This window comes from Gopherus flavomarginatus, chromosome 17 (genome assembly GCF_025201925.1).
Source record: "Gopherus flavomarginatus isolate rGopFla2 chromosome 17, rGopFla2.mat.asm, whole genome shotgun sequence".
Taxonomy (NCBI): domain Eukaryota; kingdom Metazoa; phylum Chordata; order Testudines; family Testudinidae; genus Gopherus; species Gopherus flavomarginatus.
In genome coordinates, this window is record NC_066633.1 from 17,370,060 (window position 1) to 17,392,598 (window position 22,539).

At 43.5% G+C, this 22,539-nt stretch overlaps 1 protein-coding gene across 8 annotated transcripts in view; it reads left to right on the top strand.

Moving 5' to 3' along the window:
* The window catches only part of TNC (tenascin C), a 94,526-nt gene that overhangs the window by 64,707 nt on the left and 7,280 nt on the right, over positions 1–22,539 (top strand). For 5 of the 8 annotated variants that reach the window (XM_050926887.1, XM_050926890.1, XM_050926891.1 and 2 more), the window contains 7 exons: positions 8,458–8,730; positions 13,679–13,801; positions 17,053–17,196; positions 18,404–18,523; positions 19,105–19,248; positions 19,360–19,490; positions 20,288–20,420. In XM_050926887.1, coding sequence (XP_050782844.1) covers positions 8,458–8,730; positions 13,679–13,801; positions 17,053–17,196; positions 18,404–18,523; positions 19,105–19,248; positions 19,360–19,490; positions 20,288–20,420 — 1,068 coding nt within the window. Of the gene's footprint in view, positions 1–6,702; positions 8,427–8,457; positions 8,731–13,678; positions 13,802–17,052; positions 17,197–18,403; positions 18,524–19,104; positions 19,249–19,359; positions 19,491–20,287; positions 20,421–22,539 lie in introns of those variants that run through there. The other 3 variants (XM_050926895.1, XM_050926893.1, XM_050926894.1) reach the window with 3 other exon arrangements.

The window sequence follows — 22,539 nt, forward strand, 5'->3', positions numbered from 1 at the left end:
ATTCTCCCTTACATATATTTGCATCTTGACTACTTTCTGATCTCTTCCGCTGTCTCCCCAGGCACCGAGCTCTCGCCATGACAACTTGATTACCACCCATGCTGGTTCTGCATGATTACAGTCCCAGCATGCATCCTTAATTGGGGTCACTGAGATATCCCTGCTCCTGGACTAGACCAAGGCAGCAGAGTGGATGGGGAACAAACGCTCCTGGCCCATTTAACCTAAGCCTTGGGTGGGTAAATTGTGGTAACTTGCATCAGTTCATATGTCAGTTAATTATAGGTCTCTCTCTGTTCTTTAATTGTTCTGTTGTTGTCATGATTACGTCCCCCAGCGTGAGTCACTTACCCAATAACTCCCCCTGAATATCACTGACTCATTTAACCAACACTTTCATGTCCCCAAAACATTTTAAAAAATAGGGTTTTAATTAGGGTGACCAGACAGCAAATGTGAAAAATTGGGATGGGTGTGGGGTAATAGGAACCAATATAAGAAAAAGACCCCAAAATCGGGACTGTCCTGTAAAATCAGCACATCTGGTCACCCTAGTTTCAATAAATTCCTCATTGTTGAATTATGTGAAAGCTGGATGGATTTGACTCCAATTTCCCAGGTTATTCCTTTGAGGATGAGAATGAAATTTATGTCAAAAGAGAATATTTTTCCCTAAGAAGAATTATAAAGGCCTGAAAAAGGGAGTTGCAGTGATCTTGTGTCCTCCATTCAGTGGTCCACAGTGTGACCTTGTGGATAGGGTGCTGCCACTGGCCTGCTGCATGAGCTTGGTCAAATCTCTTCACTCACTTGTGCCTCAGTTTCCCCATCTGGACAGTGAGGATAATGATCGTGATCTGCTTGGTAAAGCACTTTAACATGAAGTGTGCCATCATTTAGAGAGTTGGCCTTCTGAAAAATTAAAGTCATGGTTCAGATTTATGCAAGCATCGAGAGCCTAATTTTCAGAGGTGCTAAGCATCTGCAGTTCCCTTGGACTTCACGGGTGCTTAGCACTTCTGCAAATCAGACCCAAGTTTAGGCCAGACCATTGAATATATTTAACACTAAACAAAAGAGAGCGAGAAAAAAAATTAAAACTAATAAACACCTGCAAGAGGTTAAATTTAAAGCCCTTATAAATGGCTATTTGCAATGCCCAGCTCCTTGTTTCTTCACCCATTGCTCAGCAGATGGTAAAGGCTGGCTATGTTGCTCAGCACCCTTCAGTAGCCATAACTCTCTTCTGCTACTAAGCACTGCCCTGCTCTAAGTAATGCTTTCTCTTCACCTGTGTTCCTTTTCCTTCAGAGGCCAAGCCACAGCTGGGCACGCTCACACTCACAAACGTTACCCCCGACAGCTTCAACCTCTCATGGACTGCGAGAGATGGGCCTTTTGCAAAGTTTGTTATAAATGTTAGAGATTCCTATGCAGCCCACGCACCGCAGGAGCTTACGGTGGCAGGAAGGGCCCGCAGCGCTCGCATCTCAGGCTTGGCAGATTACACTGGCTATGATATTAACATTCAGGGCACCACCAATGCAGGGGTCCACACAGAGCCCCTCACTGCTTTTGTCATGACAGGTACCCATTTAAAGGCTGCTGTTTTGTGGTGGGGGTTTTTTTGTGTAAAAAATAAATAAATAAATCATTGATTAATGTGGAGGAAAAGAGAGAAATGTGCTGGCTGTTTCTCTGTGAAACTGAGTAATGTTGACACTTAAACTGATCATCCAGTTTTAGGGCGAGGGAAGGGAGAACAGCTTCAGGTGAATTGAGAACCCATCCAAATCTTTATTCCTAACTTCAGCTGCAATTAACCTTCCCCTCCAAGCTTTCAAAAACTAAGGTTAACTTCATGGGCCCATTTATCTAACCTGAATGTCTTCTAGGCCTCTTTTCAACTCTTGGCTATTTAGAGCAGCCCTGACCTTTAAAATTCCGCCTGTCCTCCGGGGTCAGTTCCACTGAATAACACTTATCATCTATGAGATGGATGTCTCCTTTCTGCAGGACACGTGGCAATTGAAAGGGCCAGGACTTCGGGCACCCTCGTGCCTATTTGAATTCCTGCCTGTGGCAGTAAGAGAGGACATCAAGATTCAGCCCATTTCTTGTTGCTATTTCACTCTTTACCCAGATCAGATCTAATATAATAACCTGGCAGTCATGCATGTATGATAGTGCTGCCTCCAATCCATTTATACTCCTTGAAGACTAAGCATTCCTTGCACATCGTATCACAATAACAGAGGCTGTCACTACATCTTTTCTCCATTCTTTGTATGCTTTGCCTCAACCAAACAGCCATCCTGCATGTGCATGCATCCAGAAGCTCATGTCTCATTATCTATCCTTTTCTTCCTCACTCCAGTAAAACACAGAAGTAACACCATCAGCTGAGGCATTATGCTCCATTAGCCTCCCTTGCATAAGGCAGTCTGCATAAGCCCTTCACTGACGCGCCAAGGTTGCAGTTTGCACTGACTATGCCCTCCCTCCCTGATGGTAGAGTTTTACAAATGAACCAGTGTTTGCCTTCTCCTGTCCTGTTCTTTGCTGCTCCAAAGAACAGATGCTTCCCTGTAGCAAATGTGGCATTGCCAGATTTGAAGGCAAGTTTCCTTGATCTAGATACCAGTGTGAACACAAGAACAAATGGATATAAACTGGACATTAGGAAGTTAGACTTGAAATTAGATGAAGGTTTCTAACCATTAGAGGAGTGAAGTTCTGGAACAGCCTTCAAAGGGGAGTAGTGGGGGCAAAAGACATATCTGGCTTCAAGACTAAGCTTGATAAGTTTATGGAGGGGATGGTATGATGGGATAGCCTAATTTTGGCAATTAATTGATCTTTGATTATTAGCAGGTAAATATGTCCAATGGCTTGTGATGGGATGATAGATGGGGCGGGATCTGAATTACTACAGAGAAGTCTTTCCTGGGTGCTGGCTGGAGAGTCTTGCCCACATGCTCAGGGTTTAGCTGATTGCCATATTTGGGGTCAGGAAGGAATTTTCCTCCAGTGCAGATTGGCAGAGGCCCTGGAGGTTTTTCATCTTCCTCTGCAGCATGAGGCATGGGTCACTTGCTGGAGATTCTCTGCACCTTGAGGTCTTTAAACCATGATTTGAGGACTCCAATAACTCAGACATAGGTTAGGGGTTTGTTACAGGAGTGGATGGGTGAGATTCTGTGGCCTGCGCTGTGCAGGAGGTCAGACTAGATGATCATAATGGTCCCTTCTGACCTTAAAGTCTATGAGGCTATGCTATGCTTTGCTCCCTGCAAACCAATGAATTCTTGTCTGCCTGTAGTGCATGTAAATCTGTTTCTAGAAAATAATTTCAATGTTTCAGATCCTTTTTTTATTTATCAAAGCTCCAGCAAACCAAACCTACGAGGAGTTGAATCTAGTATTTCTTGAGGATGCTCAGTAGGAGAGGAGTATAAATCCCTTAAACCACTCTGTCATGCTGTCTGGACCATGACCATAAGCACCAGAGTGTCGAGAAGCAGGGCAGAGACCCCGAACTTCTAGTATGTTCTATGCTTAGATTTCACCGACCCAGTAAAAGTATGAATTCCTGAAGCATTATAACAGTCTTACCGTGGAGTCACAGACAGTCCCTTTGATCATTCCAGTCTATTTTGCCACCCAGGCAAGCTGGACTTAGTGCTAGTTGGATGCTATACACCTTAGATCACAAAATATTCAGGTTACTCCCATTCCCAAAGGACAAGTCACTTATCCTAGGTCAATTTGTACCTTAGATCTGACACCAAAGACAACGCTTGTAGCCAATCCAATAGTAAACTAAGGATTTATTAACTAAGAAAAGAAATGAAAGAGTTATTACAAGGTTAAAGCAGGCAAACATATGCACGCAAACCAGTCTATGGTTTCAGAAGGTGACACAGGGCTGGTCTACACTAGGGGAGGGGATCGATCTAAGATACGCAACTTCAGCTACATGAATAACGTAGCTGAAGTCGAAGTATCTTAGATCGAATTACCTACCATCCTCAAGGCATGGAATCAATGTCCGCGGCTTCCCCTGTCAACTCCGCTACCGCCGTTCGTGTTGGTGGAGTTCCGGAGTCGACAGGAGCGCGTTCGGGGATCGATATATCGCGTCTAGATGAGACGTGATGTATCGATCCCTGAGAAATCGATTGCTACCCACCAATACGGCGGGTAGTGAAGACGTAGCCACAGTTGTAGAAATCTGTCAGCTCTGAATGTCTAGGACAATGAAGGACTAACCCAGTTTGACCTGGGGATCTCAGCTTCTCTTTTGTGTCCTGTGAGAGTCCAAAAAGCAAAAGAGATGAACATTTTTTCTTGTCAGCTATTTTTAGTTCCTTCTTCCAGACTGGAATTAGCCCTTTTGCTGGTAGCCTCTTCATGGGTGTTGCAGAACTATTAGCAAAGTCTTTATATTGTGATGTCCCACAGTGGCCCATTTAGTTTTGATAGGCCTTCTTGATGGACAGGAAACAAACCCACCTGGCTGGATTCATAGTTTCAGAGCAAACATTTTTACAGTTGCACAGCAAAAACTTAAATATTACCTTACAGCCCCGCCCATTTGTGAGATTAGTGCATGCAGCAACTTGCAAGCATTTCATAGAGTCTAAACACTAAACACGTTGTTATAATTCCAATACCCATCTAACCATACTAATGCACAGCTAAAACAGACGGGTTTCCAGCACTGAATTTTTCAGTGCTCGGCTGGGTCCTAAAGCCTTGCCCAGAGCTGGCACCTGGGTCTGCCCACGTCATGCGCTCCACATGCATCAAATTCTAACAAAGCCTTTAGCACATCACTGTGCAGCCATGGAAACTCGAGGACTTATAGATTATTAAGTGGCTTAATACTGTGGATGGGAGAATGAGGGAAACAATGTCTTAGTTCCTACAAGAAGGCCACAGGGTGCCCCAAAGTCATTTCTCTGGTCCTTCCCTTGTTAATAGTAAGAAATATTTCACTGTTCATGCCTAGGTTTTGAAGAGCCATGTGGCTTTTTAGTAGAGATGGCCTCAAGCCTAGAAGTTCCTGATCAAAACCCAAACTTTCCCAAAGTTTGGAAGTTGGAGGTCCGAATCTGAGCTCCTGGATCAGACTAAGGCTCTGTCTACTGTTGGAGCGAGGGGTGTGGTTCCCAGTTAACACAGACGTACTTCTTTTGCTCTCATCAAATCAGCACACTAGAAATAGTAGTGTAGCCACTATAGCATGGGTAGTGGCAAGCAGAAGTATGGGCTGGCCACCTCTAGTTCTTAGCTGTGGGCTACGGGTAGGTTTGTACTCGGAGCAAAGCCTGTGCTGCCCCTTGCTGCTACTTGCATTACCACAGCCACGTTACCATCACTGCGCTACTATGTTTAGTGTGCTTGCTCGATGCGAAGTCACACAAGTGTGTCTGTGTGAGCTGAAAATCACTCTCCGACCTCCAAGCACAGACATAGCCTATGCTGTAGAATTCAGCTCTGAAACTTTCTCAGGTGCCTGAGCTGCGTATTTCAGCTCCACGCTTCTGGTTTGGAGCCCATCTCTACCGTTCAGTGCTCTTTCTGTCGTCACACATACTGAAGTGCAGGCAGGGTTATTTTGAGGGTGGGTGAGTGGGAAGTTAAGGACCAAATCCATTCAACTCTTACTAGGGATAAACTTCCAGTGTAGTAAGTGATCATGTCGAGGAAGGATAGCAAGATTCCATGAGTGGGCCATCTGAGACAGCAAAGCCAGATTTTTAAAAAAGCTTACGGTCAGATTGCCAAGGGCTGAGCACCCACCATCAGGGCTAGATTCTCAAAAATGCTCAGCATCCAGTAACTCCCACTGTGACTCCTAGGACCAGATATTCAGATAAGCTAAATAGGCTGGGCTCTTTTGAAAGCCTGGCCACTTATTTCAGTGCCTAGATGGAAACTGGCCTCTTTTGAACCAATGGCCCTATGCCTCTGAACTTTAATTAGTGCCATTTTGTTCTAGAAACTACCAGAATAAGCATTGGCATCTCTTTAAGTTGTCAACATATCAGTTAAAGGGAAGAGAGGGGAGGAATGGTTGGCTATTAAGATTTTTGGCCAGTCTGTTCTTCAGCCATTATTTGCTGCCATTAGCTGTTGCTAGCACAATCTCTCAAAGAAACAATCCTTCAGTTGTTTAGATCTTACGCTTGCAGTGACCCATGTTGGTTTAAGCCTTGGTTCTGTTGGGTCAACCCCTGAAAAGAAAAGCAGGCGATACTGGTGTGAAGTTGTGAGATATGTCAGACTTGAGGTTTGTCCCTAAAGCAATGGTGATGGAGAGGGGAGGACGGAAATAGATGTGTTATTCAAATCATTGCAAACCTGTATTATTCACAACTCATTCAGTGTGCATATGAAATTGAAGAAACTTGTTTAAGTATCCAGGTTGGGGATTTTCAAAGGGACCTACAGGAAGTAGGCACCCAAATCCCATTGACATGCAGTGGGAACTGAACATCTAATTTCTTCAGGCTCCTTTGAATATCTCAGCCCTGTGGTAGTGGCCACGCATTTCCATTAAATCTTGTGTTTTTCGGGGGAAACTTGTGATTGATGTTTGCTGGAAGCTGTGACATTGTCTAACTCCCAATGTTTGTTTGTTTGTTTTTTTTGCTTCTTTTCTTTTTTGTTTTTTTGCACCTTCCCTTCTCTTAGAGTCCATGCCCCCACTGGAAAACCTAACTGTCTCTGACATTAATCCTTATGGGTTCACGGTGTCCTGGATGGCATTGGAGAATGCCTTTGACAACTTTCTAGTAATCGTGGTGGATTCTGGCAAGCTGCTGGACCCACAGGAGTTCCTTCTTACAGGAGCCCAGCGGCAACTGGAGCTTAAAGGCCTTATTACTGGCATTGGCTATGAGGTTATGCTTTATGGTTTTGCCAAGGGGCGCCAAACAAAGCCCCTAAGCACTGTGGCTGTTACAGGTATATTATCGTGGGCAAATTGTTCTTTTCCATCCTCTTTTTCATGCTTCTCTTCTCACCTGGAAGATGTGGTGTGCAATCCATTTGCAAAACAAACCATGGCTTTTGCATATCCTTTTCCATCATGGCTACACATACCTCATCATGATTGAAAGGTTCACTAATGTGATCCCATTTCTATGTTTCTTGGTATTCTCTTTATGTTCTGTCTCTTTGGGGTTGAGTGGAACAGGGTGGAGGGTAAATTGCTCCATGCAAGAACCCTTAGCTGGAGAAAGGAGACCAGATGCATGAGTTCATCATGTTATAAGCCATCAAGTACCTTGGTATTCTTCAATTGTCTATCCTTCAGGACCATTCAGGAGAGTCATACTGGGCTTCCTGCCCATGGACTCTTTCCCTTCATTCTCCATGCCAATCTTACACAGAAAATAAACAAGAGGATCATTACAACCAATAGCGTTGGGCATCTCTTAACAAAGCATTGCCCGTGTTCTCATTTTCATCGTAGCTGAGTTTTTCCAGCTGCATTTTGGCCTTATTGAACAATTATTGCTAGCTGACTGGTTCTTTTCACCAAGTCTCACCTACACAATTTGCTCATTCCATGCACCAGCAAAGCCGGAGTTATATGGCTGAACGTTGATGAGAAAATAAATATGGACCTTTTATTGTGAAAAATACAACCGCATTGGAGATACTGTTACTAGTCTGGTAGCATTTCTACAGCTAGTGATGTCTAGAGTACCCTATGAGGCAGATAACCACAATAATAGTGAGAAACCATCTTAGTTAACTGCTAGAATCCTCTTAGGTGGATTCCTCTACTAGAGATTTTACATAAACCTCTTTGGACTTGAGTGTGCAGCATTGCGGATATAGATTTTCTTGATTTCCCATTGCTGCTTCAGCACTGACTCCAAAGGAAAAGTGGACACCATAGTCTAGATCAGAAGCATCAAGAAGTCCAGAACCACATGCAATAGTTGTTAGGAATGAAGGAACTTTTTAGTGGCGCCTCTACAGTGCTCCTATCAAAGGGGGAGAAACAAGTAACAGTGTGTAGGCACAGCTGCAGATTATGAACAATGCCTTGTTTTTATTTGTCATAAAGGTCTCATAATGGATGGGTAACTCTAGTGGAGGCCAGAGAACAAACAAACATCACTTTTACTATTATTATCTTTATATTGTATGACAGGGGCAAATGGCGTGTATCCAGATATTTGTTCTGCTTTGGGGTATTGTAAAGGTTGGGCACTTCTACATGCACACTCAAATATATCTTGTACAGTACTTGTATAACTCTGAATATCCAAAGGTTTTTTTTCTTTTTTATAGCTAGCAGATTATTCCAATTTCTTTGAACTGTGGCTGGATATTTGCAGCGTGCTCTGATCTGACCTAGAGCAGGTCATATGAACTGGTAGGGTGGAAAAAATCTAATTTCTTCTTCCTACTGATTTCTTCTCCTTTTTTTAGAAGCAGAACCCGAGGTTGACAACCTTCTGGTTTCAGATGCTACCCCAAGTGGCTTCCGTCTGTCCTGGACTGCAGATGATGGGGTCTTCGACAGCTTTGTTCTTAAAATCAGGGATACCGACAGGCAGTCTGACCCACGGGAACTAATTGTTCCAGGCCATGAACGCACCCAAGATATAACAGGGCTGAAAGAGGGTACTAAGTATGACATTGAACTCTATGGACTTATCAGTGGACAGCGTTCCCAGCCCATAAGTGCAGTGGCTTCCACAGGTATTGTCTCTACAATGGAGGGAGAAAAGCATGATGTGCATGTCTGTCTCTTTAATTTCTGTCCCTCTCACGTCCAGTTTGACGTCTCACAAAGTTTTTAAAAGTCCTTTGCCCCCACAACTCTCACCAAGATTTCTTTTCTTTGCAATCTGCTCCATCTGATGGAGCACGCTCTTCTGGGTGGTCTTGTTCACTTATTTAATAAAACACAAGGAGGGCTATTTCATACTTGTTATCTGAAGACAAGCAGCATAGTCTAGTGATTAGAGCACATGGCTTGGGAGACAGGAGATTTGCCTTCTATTGCAGGCATTGTCCAGGATTTGCTATGCAACTTTGGACAGCCAGTTGTCTTCACTCTCTCTGTTTCCCACTTGTGAAAGATGGATGATAAAACTTACCTAGCTCACAGGGCTATTGAGCGGCTACTCAATTAGGGCTTGATTTGCAAGGTTGCCAGGTGCTAAGCACCCTCAACTCACACTGATTTTAATGGGTAATAAAGATGCTCAGCAGTTCACAAGAGTCTTCAGCATTTTGCAGGATCAAGCCCTTAGTGTCTGGGAAGTGCTCTGAAGTCCTCAAATAGAGGAAACTATAGATTACCTTAACTGTGAGTACATTACCCTGGCGTCAGTGCTTATTTAGCTGAGACTTACAGTTAATGGGATCCCCAAGGAAAGAGGCAGACACAAGAGTTTATTAGTGCCATTTTGCTTTAAAAAACCCAGGACTGGGTTCTACACTGTATCATGCCAGCTTAATGCAGGCAGAATTCCATTGACTTCAATGGAGCTAAGCTAGCACAGAACTGCAGTAATGCCAATGCCATGGTCCTGAAGCCCGATTCCTGGGTGCCCAGCTCCTGTGTGTGCCTTTCAAATCTCCCCTGGAATACACTCTCACATCCAGGCCATTTTAAACTGCCAGAGTGGTATAAAGGGGTCTTGGTGAAAATGCGAATCAGGCCCTAAATCTGGCTTGCTAACCTTTAGCCAGTGTTTGGAGAAGAAAAGAGACAATGGTAGATCAGGGTTGGAAAGCATCCACTGAGACTGCATGGCACCATGATTCATCTAACTGGTCCCCCATGGTTGAGGGGGAACGCACACTTGTGACCAGCTTCCAACTGATCACAACCAAGTTCCTTAAGCAAACATCAAGCAAATGTACTTACGGTCTGAGGCATTTGCAATAAGCAGAACACCAATCCACCACAGACAGCCTTTTGTCAGACTACAGGTTTGACTCACAAGAGAGGGTGATGTTTAAAGTCAACTATACTTTTTAGCAGCATGTCCCCATTTTCACTGACTCACGGACTATTTATGGTAAACCACAGGCAATTATAAATTTCCTCATGCCTACATTCTGATTTGACCGTTGCAGAAAGATTTAGGAGCATGTCAGCTATTGATGCTAATAGTCCAGAAGACAGACACCCATACATAGCCCATGGATAGTTGATAATAGAGCTGGGCCCGTAAAATCCCAGTTAAATGATTTAGGCTGATGGTTATGCCACTCCCAGCAACAGTAGCCAATGCCACCAAGAAATCTGATCAGCTTTTTGAGTTAGTAGCTTCTATCTGTTAGACTTTCTGCGATGATGGTAAAGAAATATTTGGAGGAATTTTGACATTTCACCATTATTTTCCCTTCCAAATAGGAAGCAAAAGTCAAAATATCAAAATATGTCATGAAATGAAAAATATCAAAAAGATTTAATGGAAACTGTAGACATTTTTGATCAAAAAGAAATAATTTGATGTGCCAAAAAATATCTTTATGTTTTGTTTGAAAAAAAAAATGACTGGAAACAAAAACGTCATTTTGTTTTTGAAACATTCATTCAAAATTATTTCGATTCCCCTGATTGGAAAAATAGACGCATGCAGCCAAACTCAACAGTTTTCTGCAGAACATTTCCGTTTTATTGAAACTGCATTTTTGTGCAGTAATTTGCAAAATTTGTTTAACCAGCTTTATGGACAGTCGGTGTCAGACGAACTAGCTGACTCAGGGGACTGGGCCACAGAGCCTTTCTCGTATACCCATCAGAAAGACCAAAGATAAAATGTCCATTTGGAAACTGAACTTCTCCTTCACACCAAATTGTGGGCCCTCTAGCACGGCGCAGAGTCACACTGGCAGTGGATGTGAACCTAAAATGCTTTGTGCTGTCACTGCCCATGCTGCACCTGTGCTGTGTCTCAATGGTATAGTCCGGTATTGACATCAATGGGACTATTCAAACAGGGTGCAATTCGCCCCATGCAGAGAGGCACCCTCCAGGCCATACATCACATAAATGCTGAGAATAGGGCATAGGTGGGGCTGAAGTGGTACTCAAGGGCGCTCCATGCAGGGATGAATTTCAGCCATGCATAAAGATGTCAGGATCTGGTCCCACCAGAAGTTTTCAGTCTCCAGGGCTATCAACCCATCAGCTTTCAGCAGCTACTAAATTCACTTGAATTACAAAACTAAATCAATATTATTTCCAGCTCTGTCTCATCCACGTTTTTTCTTCTTTACTGTTTCCCCTGGATTGTGGATTTATGGCTAAATCGGCAGTCGATTTGGTGCAGTGCACTTTTACCAAACTCAATTTCCTTTGTCTTTAAGCCTCACCCCCCTCCCCCCTCCCCCGCTCTTGGTTTTGAACAAACCCAGCAGGCCCAAGGTGGACAGCTGAGCTGTGGAGATAATTTACAGTTCTCAAGGGAGCGCACATGGTTCTCTTCTCCTTTCCCTTCTATTAATTTAGTGCCCTGCTGCTGGAGCTCCCAGGAGCACCTGGAAGTCACAATCCTCTCTGACCCCGTTTCCTGCAAACTCTTTCTTTGCAAACCATTTCACCCGCAGGCCTTCTTTTTTCCTTTCACCCTACACCCTGGCTTGTCTCCACTCATCCTCTTAATATAGCTTGTGTTTGGTATGTGTCACTCTTCTGCTAATGGACTTCTCTTGTGTGGGCTATTTCTTTTTGTTAACCATTACCAGGATTGTTTTTGTTACAGTCAAAAGGGCAGATTAGGACTGAAACGCTGCATGTGAACTTCTAAGCGCCAGGTGTTGTCACCCCACAGTGCTGGGAGCCCTCATCACACTTAAGATCTAATTGGTTAAAATACTGCTCAAACGTCGGCAAAAATTTAGAACATGTCTTCAGACTGAAGCTCTTTGACACATGTTTTTCTACTTATCTAAGTGGTGCATGCAGTCCGATTTACATGTCTGATTCCAGCCAATGTGTACACAAACTTATTTGGAGCCAGGGTTGGAAGGGCAACAGGTTTTTAACAAAGGGGCATGCACGTGTGTGTGTGTGAGAGAAAGAGAGAGAGAGAGAGAGAAACCAAAGCCTCAAAAAGTTCACAGTTCCCCTATCCCTCGTAAGACCTATCTACCTCCAGTGGTTCCACCTATGCAAAAATTTATATGGGGCCATATTCACTGTTATGCTCTGGCTGCCTTGTGTTGCTCTGGCAATGCAAATTAGCCATAAAGCTAGCTTAACTGGTCGCATTTACACACCAACCAGTGAATATTCTTCTTCTTACTTGTTGTTAAGTGCCAACAATGCGTTCAGCGCTGTACAGAACAAGACAGCTTTCAACTCAAATGAAATGAAACATCAGCTGCATTGCTCTCAATATGTACATACCTTGCCTTGGCCCCTTTAAATTCCGCTCAGTGATGTCGCCTGCTTTGGAAAGAGCCAGAGAGAATAAGCAGTGGTTTTATCCATAGGAATGAAAGCCAAAAGAATTCCTTCCCTGTCCTCCTCCCTCTAAATGATTTGTTCTCTGGCTCTAAATATCTGGTCACTTCCCAGCCAGGGAATGTGTTTTTCCCCTCCTGCTGCCTGGGTAAAATGCTGCTTTCATATGCAGAGCTCAAGTTCAAGCAGCTTTCAGCCGGGGGCTCTACTCTGGCGTTGAGGGGATGGAATCCTCCCCATTTTCATAAGCAGGGTGCAGGGCAGCTGCACAGCCAGACCAGAGGTGATATTGCAGCCTGTCCTAGTGGATCTATGTAATTGTGGTCCCATTGGCTGCAATGATTCCTTTCTGCATGCCATTACAGAGAGAGAAATACAGTCCAGAATAGTGCTCCACCATGGGGAGTGAATGGTTTCTTCTACACACTGCACAGCTGGGAGGCCCTCTGGTGCCATTGGGCTACTATGTTCTGTCTTCATTCTGAACCTCCAGTGATTTTGATTTGGTCTAGGAGTTACTTGGAGTTTGTGATCTTATCTGGGGCTTGATCCTGCAAGTTTCTGAGCGTCCTCCACTCTCTTTGGTATCAGCGGGAGTTGAGGGCACCCAGCCTCTCGCGGGATGGAGCCCTTGATGTACCAAGACTGCAAATTCGAGACCTTTCAGGGGCTTCCTGCCTGCTTGGGATTTGGCACCATGAGAGAGGGCTCCTTTCATTTCTGAAGACTGCTGTGCACGAATGCTTTTCAGGGTGTAAGGATGGGCTGCCTCTGATGTTCAATGAAAAACTAAAAATAGACCAAGCGAAATTGGATACAGAAAATAATGGCTAGAACAAATTCTGTCCAGTGTGAAGTGCAAACCAAAAAATGGATCTGTTCCATAGCCCCTGCAATTACCATTATTCCCTGCTATATACTACTAACAAAGTAATATATAATAATAATACATTTAATAGCTTTTTTATGAGGCTGGACATGGCTGTAAATTTATTGGAAAACAAAATCAGGACTGATTGTTCTGAGCAGGTAATAAAATCCTTAGCTGTGTGGAACTTTCTCTAGCGTGATGTTGAACTAGATATTTATAGCTTCAGCTCCTGGGACAGAAGGCCGAGGTCAATTGCTATTCCAGCAAAAACTGATTGATAAGCACATGTTTTTACTCTTTCTCTGTGTCTGTGTGGTATGTTTTTCCTCTCCCTCTGACTCCACCGACAGCTGTGGGATCGCCCAAGGCAATCAGTTTCTCTGACATTACTGAAAACTCAGCCACAGTCAACTGGTCGCCTCCAAGGACCCGAGTGGAGAGCTTCCGGATTTCATACGTCCCCATAACAGGAGGTGAGGAAGCGGTGGAGTAGTGAAAGAAATAAGGGTGCATGGTTAAAAAGAGTAGAGAGCAAGTGGAAGAGACTAGGGTTATACTGGTGTCAGTCACTTGGTACACAGCACAGCTGTCTAGCCTCCATATCAGAAGGACACAGAGGTTCAATTCTCTTGCTAGCCAGCAGCTGGCATGCACAATTATTGTGCATTTAACCAGTTCCAGTGGGTGGACTTACTGTATGCCATATCTAGGATGCCATGGACCTGATTTGCAAAAAAAGAGCCAGATTTCTCAGTGCTCAGCAGCATCCATAATTGGAGCCAGATTTTCCAAAGAGTTCAGCTCCCGTTTAGGCTCCTAAGCACTTCAGCATGCATGCGCATGCTGAGCACCTTTGAAAAGCTGGCCCTTGAAGATTAAAAATAGTTTGTTTGTTTTTTATTTCATCTGTGGCTTTAACTGTGTTTTCTAAGTCAATGCGTTTTTGAACATCCCTTAAGGATGTTTCATTCCATCCACCATAATATCTCTCTGTTTTGGTGCTTCATGACAAATGGGAACCTTGTCTTTCATGAGACTTCCTTGATGAGTAGCAGACTTTAGCACAACTCATGGGACCTCTGGGTGGAAAGATTAGCTAACAGCATGTGAAGAGCACCTACCAGGGTCAAAAAGAAACACACTGGAAGTGCCACAGAACAGGAAGGAGACAGGGATGAAACTACAAAATGGGAAACCACCAACATCAGATAACTGGGGTTGGTTTTTCAACTAAGATTTAGGCCTTGATCCCGCAAAGCACGTGTGATTTTTAAGCAAATGAGTAGTCGCATTGAAAACATTGGGATTTCTCAAAAGCATAAAGTTATGCGTGTGTTTAAATGTTTTGTTGGAATTGGACCAGAATTTGGAATAAATAAATATCCCGAGTCCCTGTCTATAGGAGAGAGACTGAATAGATATCTGGCCTTTCTTCACCTCCCACCAGACACAAAACCAAAGAGGTCCAAATATAAAACAAGACTCTTTCATTTCTTTGTATTTAATTGCATGTGCAAGTACCTACATTTGCACGTGACAGTTACCCATTTTGCACATGAAAATGTGGCAGTGCACGTGCACGAGATTTTAGTTTTTCCTTAAACGTATTCAAATGTTAGTACTTGGACCACTAGGAAAAAAAAACATGAATAAACCAGCCCCTTTGATTTATGTTTCAGGGAGACCATTTTTACTGATCCTCAACTGTCAAAATTTCCCCTTGTTTTCATCCATTCAATCTTATTGACGTCAATGGGTTTAACCAAGGGGGAAATTTGGCCCTTTGTGTACATAGCATGAGCATGGAGGGACAAACTCAGAAAGGGTAAGGCACAAAATGAATTACACATAGTAAGGGATATTGAAGGTAATAAGACAAGGTTATTTAAATACAGAGAAGCAAGAGAAAGATGAAGGAAAGTGTAGGTCCTTTACTTAGTGGGGAAGGAGAGCTAATAATTTATGACATCAAGTAAGTTGAAGTGGTTAATTCCTCTTTCCTCCAGTCTTCACTAAAAAGATTAGTGGTGACTAGATACTCTACACAATTAATATTAACAGCAAGGGGGAAGAAACACAAGTCAAAATAGGGGAAAAAGAGGTTCAAGAATATATAGCTTAGTTAGATGTATTCAAGTCAGCAGGGCGTAACAAAATTCATCCTAGGTTACTCAAAGAACTAGCTGAAGCAATCTTGCTACCATTAGCAATTATTTTTGAGAACTCACGGAGGATGGCAGAGGTCCCAGAAGGGAGAACATAGTACCTATCCTTAAAAAGGGAACAAAGAGGATCTGGGGAATTATAGGTCAGCCGAACTTCAATACCTGTGAAGACGCTGGAACAAATTGTTAACCAATAAATTTGTAAGCACATAGAGGATTACAGGCTGATAAGGAACAGCCCACATAGATTTGTCAAGAATGCAAAATCAATCTAATTTCCTTTTTTGACAGGGTTACCAGCCTAATGAATGGGGGGAAGCAGTAGATGTGATATATCTTTATTTTAGTAAGGCTTTTGACACAGTCTCACATGACATTCGCATAAGCAAACTAAGGAAATGTTACCTAGATTAAATTATTATAAGATGGGCGCAAAACTGGTTGAAAGACAGTACTCAAAGAATAGTTGTCAACGATTCACTGGAGTCCCACAAGGGTGAGTTCTGGGGCTGGTACTAGTCAATATTTTCATTAATGACTTGGAAAAATGGAGAATATGCTTATGCAACTTGCTGATGACCCCATGCAGGGAGGGGTTGCAAGCACTTTGAATGACAGAATTAGAATTCAAACGTCCTTGACAAATTGGAGAACTGGTCTGAAATCAACAGCATGAAATTCAATAAAGACAAGTGCAAAATACTTCATTTAGGAAGGAAAACAAAAATAAATGCACAACTACAAAATGGGGAATAGCCAGCTAGGGAGCAGTACTGCTGAAAAGGAGCTGTGGATTATATTGGATCACAAATTGAATATAAGTCAACAACATGATGCAGTTGTAAAAAAGGGCTAATATCATTGTGGGGCACATTAACAAGGAGTGTTGTATGTAAGATAGGAGAGGATACTACTGTGTTCTCACCACTGGTGAGGCCTCAGCTGGAGTACTGTGTCCAGTTCTGGGCAACACACTTTAAGAAAGCTCTGGACAAACTGGAGAGAGTCTAGGGGAGAACAAAATAAAATGACAAAAGGTTTAGAAAACCTGTGTGGAAAGAGTAATATGAAAACTGGGCATGTTTAGTCATAAAAATAGAAGTCTGAGGGGGCACCTGATGATAGTCTTCAGTTAGGTTAAATGCTGTTATAAAGAGAATGGGGATCAATTGTTCTCTGTACCACAGAAGGTAGGACAAGAAATGAGAGGCTTACTTTGCAGCAAAGGAGATTTTGGTTGGTTATTAGGAAAATCTTTCCAACTATATCAATAGTTATGCCCTGTAACAGGTTTCCTAGGGAGGCTGTGTAATCCTCTTCTCTAGAGGTCTTTAAAAGCAGGTTGGACAAACACCTGTCAGGGATGGTATAGCTCTACTCGGTCCTGCCTCGGTGCAGGGGGCTGGACTTGAGATCCCTTCCAGCCCTACGTTTCTATGATTCCACAAAACTTATTTCTGTACTGGAAAAGAAGTCCTTTGTTTGGAGCACAGCACCACAGTCTAAACACTAGCAGGAACATCATTTCATCATTGCCTGGACGTTTGGTTTGCTCCTAGGTGCTCCCAATGTTGTGACGGTGGATGGAACCAAGACCAGGACCAAGCTGGTGAAACTGATCCCAGGTGTCGACTACACCGTCAGTATAATCTCCATCAAAGGATTTGAAGAGAGCGAGCCTATCTCTGGAATTCTGACTACAGGTAATGCCCCAAAAAAATAAAGTCCTAGTAAATTTGTTCAAGTTCATGTGTCATACAGAAGACTCATAAAAATCAGAGATGAAAAAGACCGACCAAGTCACATTTTAGCTATCCCCTGATAGAGGATTTATTTCTTTTGTATTTTGCCTAGTGATTTATTATTCTTTGTATTTGTATTGCAGATGAGTCTAGAGGCTTTAACTGCCCCATTCTGCTAAGCACGTCCCAATTTGCAGTGAGAAACAGACCCTGCCTCAGATATCTTATAGTCTAAACAAACAAAACAGGAAGAAAGCATTATTAGCCCAATTTTACAGATGGGGAACTGAGGCACAGATTGATTAAGTGACTTGGCCCGAATCAGACAGGGAGTGTGGAGGCACAAGGAATTATACTCTCATCTCCTGAATCCCAGCCCAGTACCAGGAAACCATCCTCTCTCTTCTCTCTCTTTTGTCTAGCATAGTTTTAAATAAATCAGGGATAGGGTTTCCCCCAGGTCCCTTTGGAAACCATCTGCAGTTTAATTGATTCATCATTCTCCTGGGCTCATAGGGGTACAGAGCATTGGGAGGAAAGGGCACTGCACTCAGCACTGGAGGCTGGGTCATACTTCGCATATCCCTCACCCTTGCGAGCAGCTAATGGTCCCAGTGCAAGGTCTCTGATGGGAGGCATGAAAAGGAGGGAAGATGCAATCCCCACAAGAATAACGTAGAAAGGCAGATTATGTGATTCAAAACAATTGTGGCTAGAGGTCTGTAGACGGTTGTAATGGCCATGAGATGCCATCAGTTCAGTCATTTCCCCATCCTTGGTAGTCTGAGTTTTCCCCAAGAACCTGTAAGGGACTGAGAGCATTGAGGAGGGAAATGTATCAGGTATGAAAGAGGCCCCAAGATGGATGATGACAAGAGTATTTTCTGAGAGCCTGTGGAACTGAGACTTTGAATATAATTAGTTCTCGCTGCCAGCCTCTTGGTATGAGTTTAATCCTCTCCCGTGATGACTTCACTCTGCAGCAGTGCTGTTTTGTGAAGTACGGCATCTTTCCAGTAAACTCCCCCTCTCCCTCCCAAAGAGGACCACACAAGGGCAGCAGTGTGTGCCGTTTGCACTATGTGCCTGGTACAGCATATTATTATACTCAGCAGGGAATCCCTTAATACGTACAATTCCCTCATCATGGTATTATCTGTCCCTTCAGCTCTGGACAGCCCATCAGGACTGGTAGCAGTGAATATCACAGACTCTGGGGCCTTGGCAGTCTGGCAGCCAGCGATTGCTGCGGTGGACAATTATGTCATCTCCTACATTGCTGAGGATGGTAAGAAGGGTCAGTGGGGGCAGCTTTCAACTTGACCACAGGGCAGTCAGTGAGAATGGTGCTCAGGACTGGATTCAGCAACTGGGAGGAGGTGAGGAAGGTTGAATTTGAGGGATGAAGGCTGATTAGGAGCACATTACAGCATCCTCATTTAAGTAAGTTATCAGTCCCTGATCCAGGTGGTGAGCAGCAGCAGAGCTGTGTCTGTGTTATCCTTGAGGTGAAGAGAAAACACTTATTTTCAACACATACAGCGGGGGGGCGGGGGGGGGGGCTAGTACTTTTTGTATGGAATTGACTGTAGAGTTAACAGTTTACATTCAGGTTTGGTGTGTGTTGAGGCAGTGACTCCACTGAGTCACTGCTTCTGCTTAGTTCGTCCTCACCTTGAAACACCTCAGAAAAATGGGTTTCCTTCCAATGAATGATCAGCCCTTAGCTCAGGATGTGATCATTCGAACAGAGAGCTGGTGTTAAGCCTCCCTCTGAAGAGTGCTCGCCACTTACAACTGACACCATGACTTCTAGTGGCCCGCAAACTAAAGTTCTCTGTTCCCATCTTTTTTGTGTTTTCTGTCTAGAGCCAGAAGTTACTCAGACAGTGTCTGGGAACACTGTGGAATATGACCTTAATGGCCTTCGTCCTGCAACCGAATATATGCTGAGGATCTATGCAGTGAAGGGACCACAGAAGAGTGAAACGGTCTTCACCAAATTCACTACAGGTGCAATGGTCAAGCCTTTCCTCAACATTGCAGCCCCGTGCAGTGCAACAAGTTTCCACTGTCTGCAGCCATCAAGCCAGCACTGTACTGACTGTATCTTGTCTCCTTTAGGCATGGATGCGCCAAGAGATTTGAGTGCCATTGAGGTTCAGTCAGAAACAGCAGTGCTGTCATGGAGGCCTCCACGGGCTTCTGTCACTGGCTATCTCCTTATCTACGAGTCTATCGATGGCAAAGTCAAGGTACCGCACTTGGATCTAACTCACAAATTCTGAGCTGGGAGACTTGCTGGTAGAGCTGCTCAGAAAATGCCAGTCAATGGGTCGGAAGCACACATCTAACATTAAGCACATGTCTCAGTGCTTTCGGGGATCGGAGCCTATAATGAAAACTTAGCTACAGCCAGGACAATATATAGACAATCTTCCCTCCCTCTGCAATAGGGAAAAAAATCAGACAGCTAGCAGCTGCCTTCTCCCATCCAAAGTCTGTAGTATAAAGGCAATGGGCATTTGTGGTCTAAAAGTGGCTAGTGATTTTGGGTGCTCAACGTGAGCCACTTTTAAAGACCTGATTGTCAGAGGGCGAGCATTCAGCACTTTCTGAAAATCAGGCCTCTTCTAGGTATTCCAAGATAGTTGTCCAAAATCGTCACGTTTGGAAATTCAGTTCAGTGACATCTACAGACATACCACAAAGGATAATCCAGCTCAATTTTTGATGAATTTCACCCCTCCAGCAGTGTATAATGTGTATATATATAAGCCATGTTAACTTCTACCGTGCTTGCTTTTGAGCTACACTACTTAAACATTGTAATATTAAACATTCATTTCCAGGCAACCTTTCTGATGCTACTAATGGACGTTAGCCTGGTAAAAATCTCATGGGAATAAAATTTCATAATAAATCATTGAAACGGTTAAAAAGACCATCAATAATTTACGTAATAAAGCATCTGAAAATCTAAAATATGTAACTGTTCCAGTCCATGGATTTGTTCATTTCAGAGTTTCTCTAGGATTTATTCTCTCAACAGGAAGTCATCCTGGGACCTGAGGCAACTTCCTACAGCCTGTCTGAGCTAAACCCATCCACCCAGTACACAGTGAAACTGCAGGCACTGAACAGAGCCCTTAAGAGCAAGATAATCCAGACTATCTTCACCACAAGTAAGGCCTTTGCTTTGTATGAGGGGTTGGAATTATCTATGTGTTTCCATTCTTAGGACCCAGTTGAGCTCTGGAATAGGCAGTTGCAGCTCCCATTGAAGTCAAAGGGCAGTGGATACTTGCAGTATGCATAGGGCTGTAAGTATGGTCTACACTGCAGTCAGAGTTGTGACTATGGTTCATGTAGCTTGAGCAAGTTTTGGTCTAGCTAGCTTGAAAAACACTAGCAGTGAAGCCCCAGTAGCATGGACCGTACACCCCCACCTGGGATCCTAAGCATCTATACGAGTGGCTAGCCTCTGTGTAGAAGGCCAGCACGAGGCTCCCTGCACTACTTAAACTCTGTACAAGGCAGCAGCCCCATTCACTGTGCTCAGACTGGAAGAATGGAATTCAGCTATTCAACCCTTTCACACTCCACCCACCCCCAGCCTGATTCAGCTTGTGGATGTAGTGGCTTGCACTCAGGTAGAATTTGGCCCTCGGAGCTTTAACCCCTGGACTAGCTTCTCCTCTCCCTTCTCGCTTTCCCACTGAGTTCACCCAGTTTTCATCCTGCTACCCTAGAGTGTTCATTCCAATCCTGCCTGGGAAGGCTCCCCAGTGAGCTGAATGCAATAGTAATGCAATGAATGCAATTCTGAAAGCCTCATCAAGCTGACAGTCAAGCAGACACATTTTTGATGGCAAGGAAAATACAATGACGTTTTTAAGGATTAAATGGCTACAAAATTCCACCTGCCATTCTCCTCACTTCTCACAATTCTCAACCTTCCAAACTCAACAGCATCTTCAAATGTTTGCCTCTGACTTCTGCCATCTGTGCTGACATCAGGTCAAGCACTTATAAAATGCTAGGTAAAGTCACAGGGCCCTGAACCTGCTTGCAGTCAAATCTGGTATAAATCAGCAGTAACCTCACTGAGGTTAATGGAGCTACACCAGTAAGTGGGAGCAGAATCAGATCCTGATGTGTTTAAGTGACATCTGCCTTCTTGCTCATGATAGTAACTGGAGACTTCCAAAGCTAAAGCATGAATCTCTGCAGCTTCAGCTAAAGAGCTAGTACCTCATTCAGGCAAACAATTAAGTCCATGCTTATTTTTAAGTACATGCTTGAGTCCTGTTGACCTCAGTGGGAAGGCAAACACATGAGTTAAGTGTGTTTACCTCCCCATTGAGTAATTGGACTGAGGAGGGATGTTTTCCTGAATTAGAGGCCTAAGTCCTTTAGTCAGAGCTGTAACAGACTCAAATCCTCTGGCGCAAAGGGCATCACAGAATACACGATGGACTTTGAGTTACATTTACACAGCTGGCTTTGAGACTATCAAAGTGTTAATAATAGAAATACACCTAATATACCTTTCCAGAACATCCCTTAAGTACACCTATTGCAGTTATTTCTACTGAATATGCTAATCTCAGTAGTTTTTTTCAGTCATTTCAAAGATGTCAAGAAAATGCCCAAAACATTCACATTTTAATAGTTTGGGGGATTTTTTGTGTTTGAAGTTGTATTGACTGCCCATTTCATAGGATATCAGGGTTGAAAGGAACCTCAGGAGGTATCTAGTCCAACCCCCTGCTCAAAGCAGAAGCAATCCCCAGACAGATTTTTACCCCAGTTCCCTAAATGGCCCCCTCAAGGATTGAACTCACAAGCCTGGGTTTAGCAGGCCAATGCTCAAACCACTGAGCTATCCCTCCCCCCATGCCTCTGTTAAGTTGTAGTCAGAAAAACAATGTGCCATTGTTGCTGGTTTTTCACATGCCTTGTTTTATAACATACTTTGCATTACACTTGTTATTGAAGAAATCCTGATTTTCATCTTGGCTTTAGTCATGCTTCCACTGTTATACTCTCACAGGTCATACGTGCAAATCATTAAAGGTGCAGTTTTGTCCTGCAGGTAGTTGCAGACATAACTGATGTCACTTTAACATTTAACTACATGATTGTGCCCACATTGCAGGTAGGTAAGCATATAAATGCAGTTAATTGTGCCTTCAAAATTACAGGCATACGCAAGAGGCCTCGATTTAGAAACCTGTCCCTAAATATTTCCTTATGGCATGTATTATCTGATTTTTTATGTAGAGTGAATTTCTGGGTTGC